This window comes from Mobula hypostoma, chromosome 18 (assembly GCF_963921235.1).
Source record: "Mobula hypostoma chromosome 18, sMobHyp1.1, whole genome shotgun sequence".
Classification (NCBI taxonomy): Eukaryota; Metazoa; Chordata; class Chondrichthyes; order Myliobatiformes; family Myliobatidae; genus Mobula; species Mobula hypostoma.
The window spans coordinates 35,414,226-35,433,212 of NC_086114.1; the positions used below are offsets into that span (position 1 = coordinate 35,414,226).

Below are 18,987 nucleotides of genomic sequence, written 5' to 3' on the forward strand. Positions count from 1 at the left end.
CCTTCGTCAGGACTAACTGAAGGAAGAGTGAGTAAGGGATTTGAAAGTTGGAGGGGGAGGGGGAGATCCAAAATGATAGGAGAAGACAGGAGGGGGAGAAAGGGGCTTCCCTTCCTCCACTATCAACTCTGCTCTTAAACGCATCTCCCCCATTTCACATACATCTGCTCTCACTCCATCCTCCCGCCATCCCACTAGGAATAGGGTTCCCCTGGTCCTCACCTACCACCCCACCAGCCTCTGGGTCCAACATATTATTCTCCGTAACTTCCGCCACCTCCAATGGGATCCCACCACTAAGCACATCTTTCCCTCCCCCTCTCTCTCTGCATTCCTCAGGGATCGCTCCCTACACAACTCCCTTGCCCATTCGTCCCCCCCATCCCTTCCCACTGATCTCCCTCCTGGCACTTATCCGTGTAAGCGGAACAAGTGCTACACATGCCCTTACACTTCCTCCCTTACCACCATTCAGGGCCCCAAACAGTCCTTCCAGGTGAGGCAACACTTCACCTGTGAGTCAACTGGGGTGATATACTGCGTCCGGTGCTCCCGATGTGGCCTTTTATATATTGGCGAGACCCGACGCAGACTGGGAGACCGCTTTGCTGAACATCTACGCTCTGTCCGCCAGAGAAAGCAGGATCTCCCAGTGGCCACACATTTTAATTCCACATCCTATTCCCATTCTGACATGTCTATCCACGGCCTCCTCTACTGTAAAGATGAAGCCACACTCAGGTTGGAGGAACAACACCTTATATTCCGTCTGGGTAGCCTCCAACCTGATGGCATGAACATCGACTTCACTAACTACCGCTAGGCCCCACCTCCCCCTCGTACCCCATCTGTTACTTATTTTTATGCACACATTCTTTCTCTCACACTCCTTTTTCTCCCTCTGTCCCTCTGAATATACCTCTTGCCCATCCTCTGGGTCACCCCCCCCCCTTGTCTTTCTTCCCGGACCTCCTGTCCCATGATCCTCTCGTATCCCCTTTTGCCTATCACCTGTCCAGCTCTCGGCTCTATCCCTCCCCCTCCTGTCTTCTCCTATCATTTTGGATCTCCCCCTCCCCCTCCAACTTTCAAATCCCTTACTCACTCTTCCTTCAGTTAGTCCTGACGAAGGGTCTCGGCCTGAAACGTCGACTGCACCTCTTCCTACAGATGCTGCCTGGCCTGCTGCGTTCACCAGCAACTTTGATGCGTGTTGCTTCAATATCCTTCATGCTCTTTTTCATGGTGGGTACCAATGTGAAGTAGGCATTTAGCACCTTTTCCACTTCCTCTGACACAAGGCATAAATTCCCTAATTTTTTCTAGAATATCTCTACCCATAAAACTGCAAAATCCTAAGACATAATGTGCAATGGTTCCTTCCTGTTCTTGTGGTCAAAGCAAGCATAGAAGGCATTGAGCTCATCTGGAAGCGAAGCTCTGCTATCCCCTATGTCGCAAGATTTAACTTTGTAGGAGCTTATGGTGTTCAAATCCTGCCACAGCTGTCGAGCATCCCTCATTTATTCCCATCTAGTCCAGAATCTCCACTTCGCCCGAGAGATGGCTTTCCGGAGATCATACTTGCGCTTCTTGTAGCAAATTCTGGATTTCAGTGTTCATCCAGTGCTTCTGACTGGGCTAAACCCTGAACTATTTTGTGGAGACACACTCATCTATAACTGTTTTAATAAAGTCTCTGGTGTGGTCATTCCAGTCCTCTGATGGACCAGTCCACTGACTCAAGGCAATCCTGTAACCGTTCCTCAGCCTCCAGCGACCACCTCTTAGTTGTCTTGATCTCTGGAGCCTTGGCTTTAAAGCTCTGTCTGTATGCAGGTAGTAGGAGTACAGCCAAATAATCCGACTAACCAAAATGCTGTCTCAGGAAGGAAGGATAGGTATTCCTTATTGTCATGTAGCAGTGCTCTAGTGTGTTAGGACCTCTGATGCAACAGATTACATGCTGGTGATAATTGGGCAGGAATTTTTTCAAACAGGTCTGGTTAAAGTCACCGTCTATAATTTGAAAAGCGATGGGATGGGCTGATTCTTGTCTGCAGACAATATCATGCAGTTTCGCGAGCTGGTGGCATGTAAACTGTGGTCAGGATCATGGATGAGATCTTCTGAGGCAAATAGAGAGGTCTGCATTTAATTATTAGGCATTCATCAGTGGAACAAACAGTCGACATAACCCCAGTGTCCAGGCATCGATGAGATTTGACTAAAAAGCACATGCCAGCACCTTTTTCTTACTGGAGTTCATGGTTTGATCCATTCTGAAAAATCACAAAAGCATCTGGTCGTATCACTGCATCCAGAGTGTAACTCTTAACCAAGTTTCAGTGCAACCAACAGTTAAGCTCTGCCTCCATCTGCCTCAGATACGGCAGCCTTTAGGGAATGCTGCACAAAGAATTCCAAGTCCCTTTGCACCTCTGATTTTCTCCCCATATAGAAAATAGTCTATGTCTATATTCTTTATACCAAAGTACATAACCATACACTGCCCTACACTATATTCCATCTGAGACTTCCTTGCCTGTTCTTATAACCTAAGTCCTTCTGCAGACTGCCTGCTTTCTCAACACTATCTGCTTCTCCACCTATCTTCATATGTCCACAAACATGATCACAAAACCACCAATTCCTTCATCCAAATCATTGACATGTAACATGGAAAGGAGCGGTCCCAACATCGACCCTTGTGGAATATCACCAGTCACCGGCAGCCAGCCAGAAATGTCTCTCTTTAATCCCACACTTTGCCTCCTACCAGTCAGCTAATCTTCTATCTCTGCCTGTATCTTTCCTGTAATACCACGAGCTCTTAACTTGTTTAGCAGTTTCCTGTGCAACACTTTGTCAAATGCTTCTGAAAATCTATGTAAACAACACCCACTGACTCTTCTTTGTCTATACTACCTACTGTTTTCTCAAATAATTCCATCAGATTTGTCAGACAAGATTTCCCCTTAAGGAAACCATGTTGACTCTGGCCTGTTTTATCATGTACCACCAAGTACCCTGAAACCTCATCCTTAATTATTGACTCCAACATCTTTCCAAACACTGAAATCAGGTTAACTGGTCTATAATTTCCTTTCTTTTCCCTCCCACGCTTCTTATAGGGTGGAGTGCCATTTGCAATTTTCCAGACCACAGATGGCATTCCAGGATCTGGTGATTCTTGAAAGATCATTACTAATACCTCCACAATCTCTTCAGCTACTTCTATCAGAACATTGGGGTGTAGTCCTTCTAGTCCAGGTGATTTAACTACCTTCAGCTTCCCAAGTACCTTCTCCTTTGTAATAGCAATGACACTCATTTCTGCCTCTGACACTGTCACATTTCTGGCATTCTACTGGTATCTTCAGAAGAGAAGACCGACATAAAATACTTACTAAGTTCTTCCGCCATTTCCTTGTGTCCCATTACTACCTCTCCAGCATCATTTTCCAGTGGTCCAATATCCACTTTTGCCTCTCTTTTACACTCTATACATTTTCCCTGGCTACCCTTGTGTAAAGCACCTTCTGAATTTTCTTTAATGCTACTTTCTGGTGACATTTAATTGTTCCTGTTAGCCCTCCAGATTCCTTGTTCAGGTTCTTTCCTGCTTCCTTTGAGTTCCTTTGTGACATCTCCTTCCCTGTACTCTCTTGCTGATCCAAGCCAATAGACAATAGACAATAGACAATAGGTGCAGGAGTAGGCCATTCGGCCCTTCGAGCCAGCACCGCCATTCACTGTGATCATGACTGATCATCCACAATCAGTACCCTGTTCCTGCCTTCTGCCCATATCCCTTGACTCCGCTATCATTAAGAGCTCTATCTAATTCTTTCTTGAAAACATCCAGAGAATTGGCCTCCACTGCCTTCTGAGGCAGAGAATTCCACAGAAGCCAAGTGTTGATCAAGAATTGAATTAAGGAAGGTCCATTGCCCCTAATAAAATGTAAATCATTAATTTTGGAATCCATGCTCCTCATATTTTCAGTGATGTGTTAACACTCCTCACAAAGCTTCCAGATATTCATGCACTCATCAATCAACACATAAATGTCAGCTGGAAGTTAGGTATTAGTAAAGCTGATTTTAACATTCCTGTCATAAAAATGAATGCTATTAAGAACAGATTAACATATCAAAGTTAGAAGGTACAGAAGGTAGTTTGCATGTTAGAACAAAAAGCAAATAGAAGATTGAATAGTAGATTGGTATTAATATCAAACCTATTGAATGTTGAAAGGCTTAGACCGAGTGAATGTGGAGAGGATGTTTCCTGTGGTGGGGGAGTGTAGGATCAGAAAGCACAGGCTCAGAATAGAGGAGTGTTCATCTAGGACAGAGATCAGGAGAAATTTTCTTTAGCCAGAGGGTGGTGAAACTATGGAATTTGGTGTATTTAAGGCAGAGGTTGCTAAGTTCTTGATCAGTTTGGACATGAAAGGTTATTGGAAAAAGGCAAGAGAATGGAGTTGAGAAGGAAACAGATTAGCCATGATGAAATGGTGGAGCAGAATCGATGGGCTGAATGGCCTAATTCTTCTCCTACATCTTATAGTCTTATGGTCATATGCTGGTGTCTATAATCATGGAGAAAACATTTATCTTGTAGGGATGAATAATGTAAACAAATGAAGTCAATTAATCCAAAGAACAGCAGGGATTGCTGGGCAGAATGGCTCGAAGAGGCAGAAGGGCTTAATTTAATTTGAAACCTCTTTGCCCATGCCCAAATCCATCTACGTTCTTCTGAAAACACCCTGCTTCCTCAACACCACCTGCCCTTCCAACTATCTTTGTATCATCCACAAACTTGGCTAAAAGCCCATTGATTCCATCACCCAAATCAACATCAAAAAAGCGCCCCCAACACCGAACCCTGTGGCACACTACTAATCACCGATAGCCAACCAGAAAAGGCCTCATTTATTCCCACTCATAGCCTTCTGCCAATCTCTATCCGTTCTAGTACCTTTCCCGTTATATCATGGGCTCTTATTTTGTTAAGCAGCCTCATGTTCAGCACTTGTCAAAGGCCTTGTTAAAATCCAAGTAAACAACATCCACTGACTCTCCTTTATCTGCTCTGTCTGTTATATCCTCAAAGAATTCCAATAGATTTGGCAGGCAAGATTTTCCCTTTAGAAAACTATGCTAACATTGGCCTATTTTATTATTTGCCTCCAAGTATCCTAACGCCTCATAGTTAAAAATAGAATCCAACATCTTTCCAACCACTAAAGTCAGGCTAACTGGCCTATAATTTCCTTTCTTCTGCCTCCCTCCCTTGTGGAGTTCCATTTGCAATTTCCCAGACCTCAGGTGCCATTCCAGAATCTAGTGATTCTTGAAAGATCATTACTAATACCTCCACAATCTCTTCATCTACCTCTTTCAGAACCCTGGAGTGTAGTCCATCTGGTCCAAGTAACTGATCTAACTTCAAACTTTTCAGCTTCCCGAGCACTTTCTTCTGAGTGATCACAATGACACTCACTTCTGCCCCTGACACTTTCACACTGCTGGCATTCTGCTAGTGTCTCCTACTGTGAAGACTGACACAGAAATACTTACTAAGTTCCTCTGCCATTTCTTTGTTCCCCATTACTACCTCTCCAGTGTAAATTTCCAAAATCCACTCCTGTCTCTCTTTTACTCCGTCTATATCTGAAAAAACTTTTTGTATCCTCTTTTATACTATTGGCTAACTTACCTTTATATTTCAACTTTTCTCTGCTTATTTTTTTTTAAGTTGCCTTCTATTGGTTTTTAAAAGCTTCCAAATGCTCTACCTTCCCACTATTTTTTGCTATATTTTATGCCCTCTCTTTTGCTCTTATGCTGTCTTTGACTTCTCTTGTCAGCTGTAATTTCCTTATCCTCCCTTTAGAATAATTCTTCATCTTTAGGATGTATCTATCCTGCACCTTCCAACATTTTATATTGGAGGCAGAGAGTCATAGAAACAGGCCCCTCAGCTCTCTGAGTCTGCACTGAGAATCAACCACCCATTTACAATCATCCTACATTAATTCCATTCTCCTTATATTCTCTCAACTTTTCCCTACCTACACTATTTACTTAAACTCTGAGGGAATTTATAGTGGCCAACCAACCCACACATCTTTGGATTATGGGAGGAAACCAGAGCACCTGGAGGAAACCTACGTGGTCACAGGGAAAACACGCAAACTCCATATAGACAGCACCTGCAGTCAGGTTTGAACCCAGATCTGTAACACTGTGATGCAGCAACTCTGTGAGCTGTGGCACTGCGCTACCCCACATAAATTTTACGCAGTGAGAACTTGATCAACAATGCATGGATGAAGATGTAATCAAAGATTGCACAGGAAGCCAGAAGAACCTAACTCTTGAAGGCAGAATACAGGGTTAATGGCAGGATTCTTAACAGAGTGGAGGAACAGAGGAATCTTGGTGTCTATGTCCATAGATCTGTCAAGGTTACTACTCAAGTTGATGGAGTGGTTAAGAAGGCCTTCATCTGTTAGGGGACTGAGGTCAAGTGAGTTAATATTGCAGCTCAATAAAACATGGGATATTGTATTCAGTTACGTTTGCCTCATTATAAGAAGGATGTGGAAGCTTCAAAGATTTGCCAGGATGCTGCCTGGATTAGGGAGCATGTCTTAGAAGGATAGGTCGGGTGAGCTCAGGCTTTTCTCTTTGGAGCAAAGGAGGATGACAGGCTACTTGGTAGAGGTGTACAAAATAATAAGAGGCATAGATCGAGTGGATAGCCAGAGACTTTTTCATGGGCGAACATAGCCAATACCAGGGGACATCATTTCAAAGTGATTGGAAGGAAGTATTGGGGATTGTCAGATGTAAGTTTTTTTACACAGAGAGTAGTGAGGGTGTGGAACACCCTGCCAGGGTTGGTGGCAGGGGAAGATACATAGGGGGCATTTAAGAAACTCTTAGATAGGCACATGGATGATAGAAAAATGGAGGGCTATCTGGCGGGAAGGGTTAGGTTGATCTTAGTGTATATTGAAAGGTAGGCACAACATCGTGGGCTGAAGGGCCTGTACTATGCTGTGATGTTCTATGTTCTAACTTAAAGCAAATTGAGTGAGAAAAACACCAGAAAGGAAGTTGTGCAATATATGTTTTAAATTTGAATACTCAAGTAATTGCCTGAACACTTGCAATGAAACAAAATCCAGCTGTCAGGAAAGGCCGAACAATCTACTAAATTTTTCTTTGGAACTTGATAAGAGTTCTGTAAAATTTTGGATATATTTATAGGTTAAATATAGAGAGGATGTTTCCACTTATTAGGTGTTGAATCCTAGAGACTAACAACTACTAAATAATTAGCAATTCCAAAAGAATTCAGAAGCATCTTTTCCAAGAAGGTGTGGTACTTTGCTTTAAGTGGAATTGGAGAAAGCTTCAGTTAAAAACAAGTATGTACCCGTCGGGCCAAATGAATTGTGCCAGTACAATAACTTCAAAGAAGCAAGAATAAATAAGATTCTAATCCGCATATTTCATAGATTTGTAAGTAAAACCTTACCTTTTCTTGTCCCTTTTTCAGTTAATTTGCTTAGATACGTTATCATCTATTGTTGACCCTCCAGCCTGTACAAAATGTCCCTATGTAATCAATCAAATCCCTTCTGACTGATTAAATAGGGACAGTATCTACAGGCTGAAGAGTCAGCAAAGAATGATCCGGAGTTACGCAAATTAATGGAAAAAAGGGACAAGAAACAGCAAGATTTTTATAAAATCTCCTTCAAATTCTGTGCTTAACCAGGTTTCAAAAGCAGGAGCAAGGATGACATGCTATAGTTAAACTGTTATCTCATTTAGCAAGTAGGAGGGATTCCCAGGAAGCAGAGCATTATTGGAATTAGTGCTAAGAGAAGCCAATGTAGCATTGCAAATGGAAAGATGCCACAAGCATGCCACGAACCCGGCATAAACTCTTACCCCCACCCCCTGCTGCAGCATGCCACAATGCTGGGAAACTGGGTGCCAGGACTCTAGCAGAAGCTGAGAATTTTTGAAGTAGATACCTTATTGATCCCAAAGGAAATCACACTGTCACAGTATCATTACAAGTGCATGGATATAAATATTAAAAGAGAAGTAGAAAGATTAAAAAGGAAGTCAACACAAATAGTTTAACAAGAGGGGATCATCACTTCCCTGGCTATAAGGTGACTCATTATAGAGCCTAATGCGCCGAGGGTAACAATGACCTCATATCTCTTTGAAGCAGTGCAGTTGTCTTAGTCGTTTACCTAAAGTGCTATTCTGATCAGCCAAGGTGGCATGCATTATCTAAGTACATGGCCAAAAGTGAGAGAGAATCCAGAGAGATGGAGAGATTTAATCATGAGTGACATCTTCATATACAATTAACAGAATATATTGAGTGCTGAAGAAGTCTGCTCATAATGACATCATTAAGTTGGTTCGACACATCACATCCTCCGCTCTAAATTGTGTGAGAGCATCACACGCTCTTCTCCCTGAGAATAATCTGTAATGGAAGGATTCACAGGTTGTCCAGTTGTTTTACTGCATATAATTGAAGTTATTTCAGTACCTTTACACTTTTCTTATGCAGTGGAAGGTGACCTGATGGAAGCATATAAGATCCTGTTGAAGGTTTTACGACGTTGATGTGGAGATGATGTTATCCTGATGGAGAATCTAGATCTAGGGCTCATTATTTAAAATTAATCAGGCACTCACTTAAGACATAGGTGAGACATTTCTTTCTGACAAATCAAATCAAGTTTAATTATCATTCAGACCAAACATGGATACTGTCGAATGAGACAGCATTCCTCTGGGGCCCAGATGCATAATAAAATATTCAAAATAGTGAGAGAGAAAACACACACACACACGCACACTCACACAAACACACACAATTGAGTGGAAAAGCAAATTGTGCAGAGGATACAGAGAGTCTGCAGAGAGATATAGATAGGTTAAGTGAGTGGGCAAGGGTCTGGCAGATGGAGTACAATGTTGGTAAATGTGAGGTCATCCACTTTGGAAGGAAAAATGAAAGATCAGATTATTATTTAAATGGTAAAAGATTGCAGAATGTTGCTGTGCAGGACTTGGGAGTGCTTGTGCATGAATCACAAAAGGTCGGTTTGCAGATGCAGCAGGCTATCAGGAAGGAATGTTGGCCTTCATTGCTAGAGGGATTGAATTTAAGAGCAGAGAGGTTATGCTGCAGCTGTATAAGGTACTGGAGAGGCCGCACCAGGAGTACTGTGTGCAGTTCTGGTCTCCTTACATAAGGAAGGATATACCGGTTTTGGAGGCAGTGCGGAGGAGGTTTAAGACAAGGTGGGTAGACTTTTGCATAGTAGGGGAATTAAGGGTTATGGGGAAAAGGCAGGTAGGTGGAAATGAGTCCACGACCAGATCACCCATGATCTTATTGAATGGTGAAACAGGCTTGATGAGCCAGATAGCCTACTCCTGCTCCTATTTCTTATGTTCTTATGTTCTTAAGTTCACCAGGTTGATTCCAGAGATGTGAGGGTTAGACTATGAGGAGAGATTGAGTTGCCCAGGTCTGTACTCACTGGAATTCAGAAGGATGAGAGGAGATCTTATAGAAACATATAAAATTATGAAAAGGATAGATAAGATAGAGGCAGGAAGGTTTGTTTCCACTGGTAGATGAGACTAGAACTAGGGGTCATAGCCTCAAGATTCTGGGGAGTAAATTTAGGATGGTGATGAGGAGGAACTGCTTTTCCCAAACAGGGGTGAATCTGTGGAATTCTCTGGCCAATGAAGAAGTGGAGGCTACCTCAGTAAATACAGTTAAGACAATGTTGGATAGATGTTTACATAGTAGGGAAATTAAGGTTTATGCGAAAAAGGCAGGTAGATACAGATGAGTCCATGGCCAGATCAGCCATGACCTTATCGAATGGTGGAGCCAGCTCGACGGGCCAGATGGCCTACTTCTGATGTTTTTATGTTCTTACCCAATCCACCAGATTCCACGATAATTTACCTCATCTTCAGTTTTTAGATTCTGAGGTGACTGATGAGGCCAATGTGGGACCAGCAGATGGGGCAGGATGTGTTTGGTAGGGCAGATGGATAGTTGAAGAGGTAGCATACTTACGTCACTTGGACCTGAGGATCTCTGTGTCATCTGAGAAGCTGCATCTCCATTTTGAGAGGTCAAGGTTTAGGGATTCCATGAAACAGCTGTTAAAGTAGATTTTGAGAACATTCTGGAACATTCTCAGAACTCTGATAGAGTGCCAGTTTTGGGAGTGTACATTCAGGAATGGAAATACCATGGAAAATCCAGAGAGGCAAGTTACTGAAATTAAGACATCCATACTGGGGATGTTGACTTGGGAGAGGATGCTAACTTCAGTTCAGATACCTTCCTGGTGGATTTGATAGGCTTTGCAGAGATAGCATATCTTTTCCTTCCTTTGAAGACCTTGCTGTACGTAATTCAAGCTTCAGAAACATTCACGCAGATCCTTGTATGTAGGCACAGCAAGTAATTAGGAAGCAAGTCTGACACTGTCCTTTTTTTGGTTTATTATTTCCGGTCAGTCACCTCATGTACAACTTAGCATCACTTTATGGACATACAATCAATCTATGTACAGAAGCTATCTCATGTATTTACAGTATATTTATTGTGTTTTTTATTATTATTGCACTCTTCATCTTTCGCGGGTTTTTTTTGTTCTGCATCAGATCGGAAGTATCAATCATTTCATTCACCTTTATAGTTGTGTTCAGGAAATGACATTAAACAAACTTGAATCTTGAATCTTTCTCCCTTTTATTCCATGGTCCACTATCACCTCCTCTCAGATTCCTTTTTCAGCCCTTTACCTCTTTCACCTATCACTTCCCAGCTTCTCAAGTCACTCCCCCTCCGCTACCCACCTAATTTCCCCTTCACCTGGTCTCACCTTTCACCTGCCAGTTTGTACTCCTTCCCTTCCCCCTGCTTCTTCCCCATTCCTTTCCGGTTCCGATGAGGGGTTCAGGTTTGAAACATTGACAGCTTATTCACTAATATAAATGCTGCCCGACCTGCTGAGTTGTTCCATCACTTCCTGTGCATTGCTCAAAATTTGCAGCATCTGCCAAATTCCACTTCTTACAAGGTGTATTCTATAATATGTGCATCTGTATCATTATAGCTTTGATAATGCATCCACAGTGGCATTGCTCGGATGTTCCGTATTCAATATCACTCTCCTATGGGAATCAGAAGATTGCAGACCTATCACAGAAGTTGCAGACCTTCATCCAAGAATAGTCTGAAAGGACTTGTGGTTGGTTGCCATTGTGAATAGTCGACCTAAAAGAGCCAGCTAGTAAATTATGATACCAAGCATGATGACTATGTCTCCCTTTTCTATGCTAGCACAGTTCCTCCAGCTTTGTGAGTATACGTAATGTACACCAAGACAGCTCTCCCAACCCTTGTCCACTGTCTTGCCAATGATGCCTTAAAGAAATTCCTTGAGATAATGTGGTAAGATGGATCAGCAAATTTGCTGATAACATCAAGACTGAGGAAGTAGTACATAGTGAGGAAGGCTAACAAAGCTCGCAGCATGATCTTGACCAGCTGGGAAGATGGGCTGAAAAGTGGCAGATGCAATTACATCCAGACAAGCGTGAGGTATTGTACTTTAGGAGGACAAACGAGGATTGAACTTACACAGTGAATGGTAAGGCACTGAGGAGCAAGGTAAAACAAAAGGACATGGGAATATGGACCACAATTCCTTGAAAGTAACATCACAAGTAGAAGGATTTGAAAAGAGAGCTTTTGGCACGTAGACCTTCATATATCTGGACGTTGAGTACAGGAGTTGGGATTTTATGTCGAAGTCGCACAAGATGTTGGTAAGGCTAAATTTAGAGTATTGCATGCAATTCTGGTCATCTACCTACAGTAAAATTATCAATAAGGTTGAAAGATTGCAAAGAAAATTTACAAAGATATTGCTGGGAGTTGAGGACCTGAGTTATAGGGAAAGGCTGAATAGGTTAGAACTTTATTCCCTGGAATGCAGGAAAATGAGGGAAGATCTTATACAAGTATATGCAGTTTGAAGGATATAGATAGGTTAAATGCATGCAGGTTTTTTTTCCCCTTCAGGTTGGATGAGACTAGAACTGGAGGTCATAGGTTTAGGTGAAAGGGAATCAAAGGGGAAACTTTTCACTCAGAGAGTGGTGCAAGTGTGGAGCAAGCTGCCAGCAAAAGTGGTAGATATGGGTTCAATTGTAACACAGAAGTTTGGATAGGCTACATGGACAGGAGGGTTTGGAGGAATACAATCTGGAAGCAGGTAGATGGGACTCTGAAGAAGATTGGGTTAGTATTTGCTGGATGGGCCAAAGGTCCTATTTCCATGCTATAGTACTCTATGACTCAATGACTTCACACCTTACTGGTATTGATAGTTGATTTCATATTGGCTTTCAACGTAAATATACATCTAAATATAAAATTAGATCCACAGCTACTATTGTGAGTATTATATGAATAGTGAGGAAATAAGGTAGAAGGGCTTTTGGATCATGTATCTCAGCCACTTCAGTTCTCCTTTCTAGAACATATTGCACAAACTACCATCTCAGTAAAAAAAAATTAGCAACAAACAAGAGCAGTGCTCCAAAATTCAGTCAGGTCATGGCTTATGTGATCTTGGTCTCAACTCACATTGCTGATTGATCTCTTCACTTTGAAACTGTATTCTCTGATTAGCTCATCCTGGGTGAAGATTTCCATTGCTTCTGCAAACAGGTAAATATCCTTTGGCAATCATTAAAATTTGATGTACCAGTTTGGCTTTCTTCATTGAGTTGTTGTACTCTGAATAATTTGACAGTTCTTCTCGGTGGGATTCAAGCACATCACATCAGCTTCTTCACCATTTTTGGCCCATTTCCCTGACCAGGTTAATGACTTTTTTGTTATTCTTTGGGGAAAGTGTCACAAAATCTTTTGAAGTTTTGACACATTCTGGCTGCACATGTCATCGAACAAAATTTCCTTATTATTGCCTAATCTTCACCACCATTGATGATCTGAGAGAAGGCATTAAGTAAACAATGAGCTCTGAATATTGCTACTACCCTGTGATCCAGCAAGGATATTGTGTGGCAGGAAATCAAGCTTAACATTTTCTAATAATTATCAAGTTTATCAGACCTAGAGTTTTATCTCAGATAAACAATATCTTAATTTCAAGGTTTTATCTGGCAAAAACTTGTTTCCACAGAAGGTTTGCACAAAAAAAACACCATTTTCATGCTCCTAACTTTAAACCTTCACACATCATTTCCAATTGTTTTACCATTTCTCCCCTTGTGCCTTTGCACAATCAGTATTATCCTTACTCTAAGAATTTGATTAACTGATAAATTTCAGGCTTTCCAAACTAGATCTATCCTTACAAGTTGAGGCCATGTGCCTTTTCTTGCATTTTGAAACATTTTGCTGCTCTGATTTGGCATACCTGTAACGTCTGATCCCTGATCTATACCAATCCAGCTTTTCCCATCTCTCATTTTTCACCACAATTCCCTCATGTGACTCAGGTTTAATGTTGGAACCTCTCCATTGCTACTGGTGTTTGCCAATATACAATGTTAACATTATGCAGTTGCCAAATTCTTTTAATATTTTTGGAATTTCCATCCATGTGGTAATGTTACATGAACATTGAAATGCTAACTCCTGTGCATTCAACAATTTACATTGAATTTCTTTGTTAAACCACACAGAAACTTGCCCCATAGCAGTTAATTCAGGAAGCCACTGAAATTGGGGTCAAGATATAATCACTGTCCATTAATCGCTAATGGTCTCTACTGACCTTTAGTTTCATGTATCCTCCCATAATCTCTTCAAAAAACAATAATCTCATGAAATTTTTTTTTTATTTTCCATGAGGTCAGAAGGTCTTTTCCAGCTGAAAACCCACAAGTATCTGAGCATGTTTGGTTTCCTATAGCTTTGAGGGGCCACATTATGAACAGGCACACTATCACTTTCACCCAAAACTTCAATTACATTGTTTGCTCTAAAGCACACCTCCATCAGTTCTACATAAGAAATGCAGGGCTCATTGCTTTACCATAAACACCAAGATTCTTGATAGAGTTGTATTAGATTTGAGTTGTCGCCTTCCCAACTAAACAGATTAAGAGGTTGATCCATGGCATTCCGCATGCATTTCTGCTGTATTCAAGTCTGAAGCTGAGGTCTGTCATTTCAAGTCTGTACTTTAAAATTTCTGTAACTCACCCTACCACCACTAATATACAATCAGTAGATAAATTTGATAACTTTATTACTCTGGGTTACTAAGTTTCTAAGTCTCCGGTGGAACAGGGTGAATTGCGTGAGGAGTAATAAGCAGGCACCACAGCAAGTTTCAAAAAGTATATTTGGTTTATTCAAGGTTGTTCCCAGACCATGTACATAAAATGTGTCCACAACAATATATAATGTGACATTATATGCTTATACAATACTACAAAGGATGTAATTGAATGGATACTTAAAATAACAGGGGAGAGGTACAGCAGAAGATAAGTTTATTAAAGGAATTCCAAATCTTGAAGGCATGATAGCCAGAAACAAGCCAAATTAAACTGGAGATCAGAAAAGAATATGGAGTTATGGAAACAAAGAGGCTATAGAGATATAAATGAGTGATATGGATAATGAGGACATTTTATCAACACAGAGAATACAGAATCAATATCAAATGTAATACCTTTTTTAAAAAATTATCATTATAACTAAAATATGGCTGCTTAGCCATCCATTTACATTGGCCAGTGCTAGAAACATTTCAATTGCTGCCAAAAATATATCATTCATTCTATTATAAAAATCAAACTTTTATTAAAAAATTAAATTTAAGATAAATGTTTCAAAAATACCAATGGAAATAGACAAGCTTGTCTTCTCAAGATGGCTTCAACTGTAGTATTTTGATTACATCGAGTATCTCTTTGCCACTTTACATCAAACAGGAATGCCACAGAGATATCCTGATCATTTGGATTTTTATGGTGCTTTAAGGCAAAAATTACAGATCAACCTGCCTGTTGATATTTCAAAGTCTAGATCATAGCCACAGCCTCTTGTGTGCAGTTGCCATGTATTCTGGGAACTCTTCTGTTGTCTGATTTACAGTGGGTCTTCTGTGTTTCCTTTGTCAGCATTTCCAGAAGGGTGTTTTGAGTGATAGAGCCAAACTCCACTGCAAAGGTCCCATAGAAAACGAGGACAATAATAGTGAAAATCCATTCGCAAATAGCCGCTGCATGCTGAAGATCTGAGCTTTGCTGAATGAAGAAGACCCCACCTAATAAGGCTGTTAAGGAACTTTATGAGAGGTTAAATTGGATAAGGGTATTGCCTTCATACTGAAGTTCTACATTGTATTCTGGGTATAATTTAATATCATATTTCAGGTTTTTTGTGCAGATTTGATCAGCTTAATATTTCAGATGATTGAACTAGATTGTGTTGAGCTGCAGCACATTGCACTAAGTAAACAGGGCCGTGCACCATGGTCCCCATATATGTGTACCTAGCTGTACCAGGTGCAGTACAGAGAGCCAGACCTGCTGCCCTCCACATTCTTAAACACGAGAAAATCTGAAGATGCTGGAGGAACTCAGTAGGCCAGGCTGCAACTATGGAAAAGAGTTAACAGTCAAAGTTTCGGGCAGAGACAGTCCTGATGAAGAGTCTTGGCCCAAAACTTTGATTGTTTACTCTTTTCCATAGCTGCTGCCTGGCCTACTGAGTTCCTCTAGTGTTTTGTGTGTTTCGTCCACGTTCTTAAGATGGCAAAAGACCAACAAGGCCTCTGGTGGTATGATGCTGAGGTTCCACCTCTAATATGCTCCTGACAGGCTTCGACATAATGCAAAGTTCATGTCAAAACTGTTGAGGAAGTTGAATTAATAAGTCCTTTAAAATTGAAGTGACTGATAGAAATACTGTAAAGTTAAATAAAATGCAGTAAAATTCAAATTAAAACAAACTATTTTTAAGACTTACTCTCCCTGCTAACTACTGGACTGGTGGACCTATTGAAGTCAATAGGATCTCAGATACAGTACCTGGACTGATTTGGCATAGAATCCAAGTGGTGGTTTTCCAGCATAATACTGGGAAACCCAGAAGGATGGATCCCTTCCACTGAATTTCATGTGAATCAGAAGGTGTGGTGGAAGATGCATGGAAATCTTAGACTCACTGAAATGTCAATGCCTGAATATTGACAATTGCAATCAGAGTTGTTGACTTCAGCTATCAAGATAGTTCTTAATGCTCCAGATTAAATTCCAATTATTATTTTGGATTGCAGTCTTGGTAGCTCTCAACAGAAATCAGAAATATTTCGGCATTAGTCCTAATTTCCACAGTCTGTTGAGAAAATGATAACTTACTATGCTCTCTGAAGTATACAGACATTAAGGAGGTTGGATTAAGACAAGTCCAGAATGCTACTGGTAATTCCATGATCTCACAAACTAGTTGTGCAAAAGAGGATGTTGTCAATTCTGCATTATTCCTAGAGTTCATATGCTCTAAAGTAAAATTGACTCTAATTTTCTAAGCTCTAATCTTCAATTTTTAATGACTCATAAACAAAATAGGTGCAAATAAAAGAGAAAAACAGTTTAGTTTAAGGCTGCATAATTTTCTGCAGTTTGCTTGCACCAGCATCTAGAAAAATTCAGAAGGATATGATCAGCAAGTATAGACCTTAATCCAAAAAGAAGTTAAAAAGATATGCCACCAAGTTGTAGTAGGGTGTAAAAAGAGTAGGGTTGTGATAATGGAGGATTTTAACTTTCCCAATTTTGATTGTCATTGTGTAAAGGGCCTAGATGGGGTGGAACTCAGAAAATGTATTCGAGAGAGATAGTCCCACTGCGGAAGGACTATACCTGATCTTATGTGAGGGAACGAGGAACGGCAAGCAGTGGAAGTATCTGCAGAGGAACCCTCTGGGATCAGCAGCCATGGTCCAGAAAGTTCTGAAAGTCAGGTTCTAGAGTTATGGTCTTAATTGGCAGGGTAAGTTGATTTCAGCAGTATAAGTTGAAAGTAGATTCGGAGAAGCTGATAAGTGGAAAAACAACATCTGATCAATGGAAGGCTTTTAAAGGCTAGATCTGAAGGAGGAAAAGAGCCTGAAGAAACAGTAAAGGAAGAAGGATGAGTCGGATGTCGGTAGAAAAGAGCTGTTGAAAATGGCTGTCATTGACACTTGAAAGAAAGAACTAAAGAGCAGGAAGAAGAAAAAGATGTTGAATTGAAAGTCAGGACAAGCTGAAAGTGGTGTGAGACAATGCTGCCGAAAGGTAACAGATGATGTTGTGTTGTGGTAAACTCAAGTCAGAGGATTGTTGGAGTAGGGGCTGATTTGAGAGTGGCTTAGAAGAATGTGTCAATGATCTGCAGAATTTCTACTGCTGATTCTGCACACTGCTTTAAAGAGATGTTCAAAGAAAAGGATACTAAGGGCAAGGTTGATGAAAGCCAGAACGGTAAGAACGGCTCGACAGTGACCTATCCGATAATCCAGCGAATTCTTTGCAATCTTGTAGGTGAGGATGGTTTGGAAAAAGATGAACAACATACTATTGGGAAATCCTATCCCAGCACCAATGTAGTGTATCACTTTAGCATTGTCAACCTGCAGGCACAAGAAAATACAGTTGTTAAATACAATTTTCTTTCAGTTATTTTTTTCAGCAGAATGTTATCCCTGATGAAAGCAACATGTGCTTACCTTCCTTCCAAACTACACTAACACATCCTTTTATAAAGTCATATAGCCCAAGTTACTATTTGAAGATTATTTTGTGGACTCATTGGCGTCGGGGCCAGTGCACTTCACCAGAAGTGGTGTGGCACGGCATCCAGGCTGGAGTCGGTGCCCCCCCAGTGTTCACTCAGCGAAGAGAAGCTCTACTGTGGTCGACTGAAAATTTCGATAGGCTGGGGGGAGGTCTGGATCTGGACTATATTTGTGTGGTTGTATGTAACTGATATTCTATATTGCCTTGTTGTCTTGTATGTGCGAGGACTGGGGGGGGGGGTGGCATCGGGGCCAGCGGACTCCACTGGGGGCAATGTGACACAGTGTTCAGGCTAGAGTCAGTGTTGCCCCCCCCCAAGTGTTCAATCGGTAGGAGAAAGGCTCTATTGTGGTTAACACTGGATTGATGGTGCAAGTTTTGGTCTCTTTTTTTGCATGAATGGGATGCCATTTGTACATGCTACCTTGTGTGTGCTTTGTGCTGTGTGTGACTGTTGGTACTATATCTAGCACATTGATCCCAGAGTAATGTTGTTTCATTTGGCCACATTTATGAGTATTCATTTATGGTTGAATAAAAGAGCTAAATAATTTGAATGCATGAAGGTGTAGTGTGATGAAGTACCACAGAAGTATGTTAGCAGCAATAGGATAAACTGGATCAATATCATATAATTCATTCCACTTTCAATCATAACAAAAATTCCAAGCAACACGCAAAGTGCTGGAGAAACTCAGTGTGTCAAGCAACTTCTATAGATTGAAATGGACAGAAGGTGTTTCAAGTTGAGACCCTTCATCTGGACCAAAGTGACTTAGATGGAGACCAAAAGGAGCTTGCATTCATAGAGAACCCCAAGTTGCCACTATCAGAGTAAAAGGGTTTTTCTGTAGGGTTTTTAGGGAGGATCTTGGCATGGAGCTTCCACTTGAATATCAGTATACCCCAACAGCATATTTCTGTATTTATTTCGTGATTCCCTCAGCTTGTAATGGTAATTATCCATTTTTCTCCCATCTTTTGTCAATTATCTTGGGTGGAACTTATAAATACCCTCTTCTATTTTGAAACAAATGTATGATTAAAGAAAATTTGATGA

The 18,987-nt window shown here is 41.0% G+C and overlaps 1 protein-coding gene across 1 annotated transcript in view; it reads right to left on the minus strand.

Moving 5' to 3' along the window:
- Nucleotides 1-14,488: 14,488 nt before the first annotated feature.
- The window catches only part of zgc:154058 (Transmembrane protein 150A-like), an 80,161-nt gene continuing 75,662 nt past the window's right edge, over nt 14,489-18,987 (minus strand). Inside the window, exons 7-8 of the mRNA XM_063070190.1 lie at nt 17,584-17,761; nt 14,489-15,409 (exon numbers count right to left, since the gene is read on the minus strand). Of these exons, the coding sequence (XP_062926260.1) occupies nt 15,165-15,409; nt 17,584-17,761 (423 nt within the window). The 3' untranslated portion in view covers nt 14,489-15,164. The remainder of the gene's footprint in view (nt 15,410-17,583; nt 17,762-18,987) is intronic.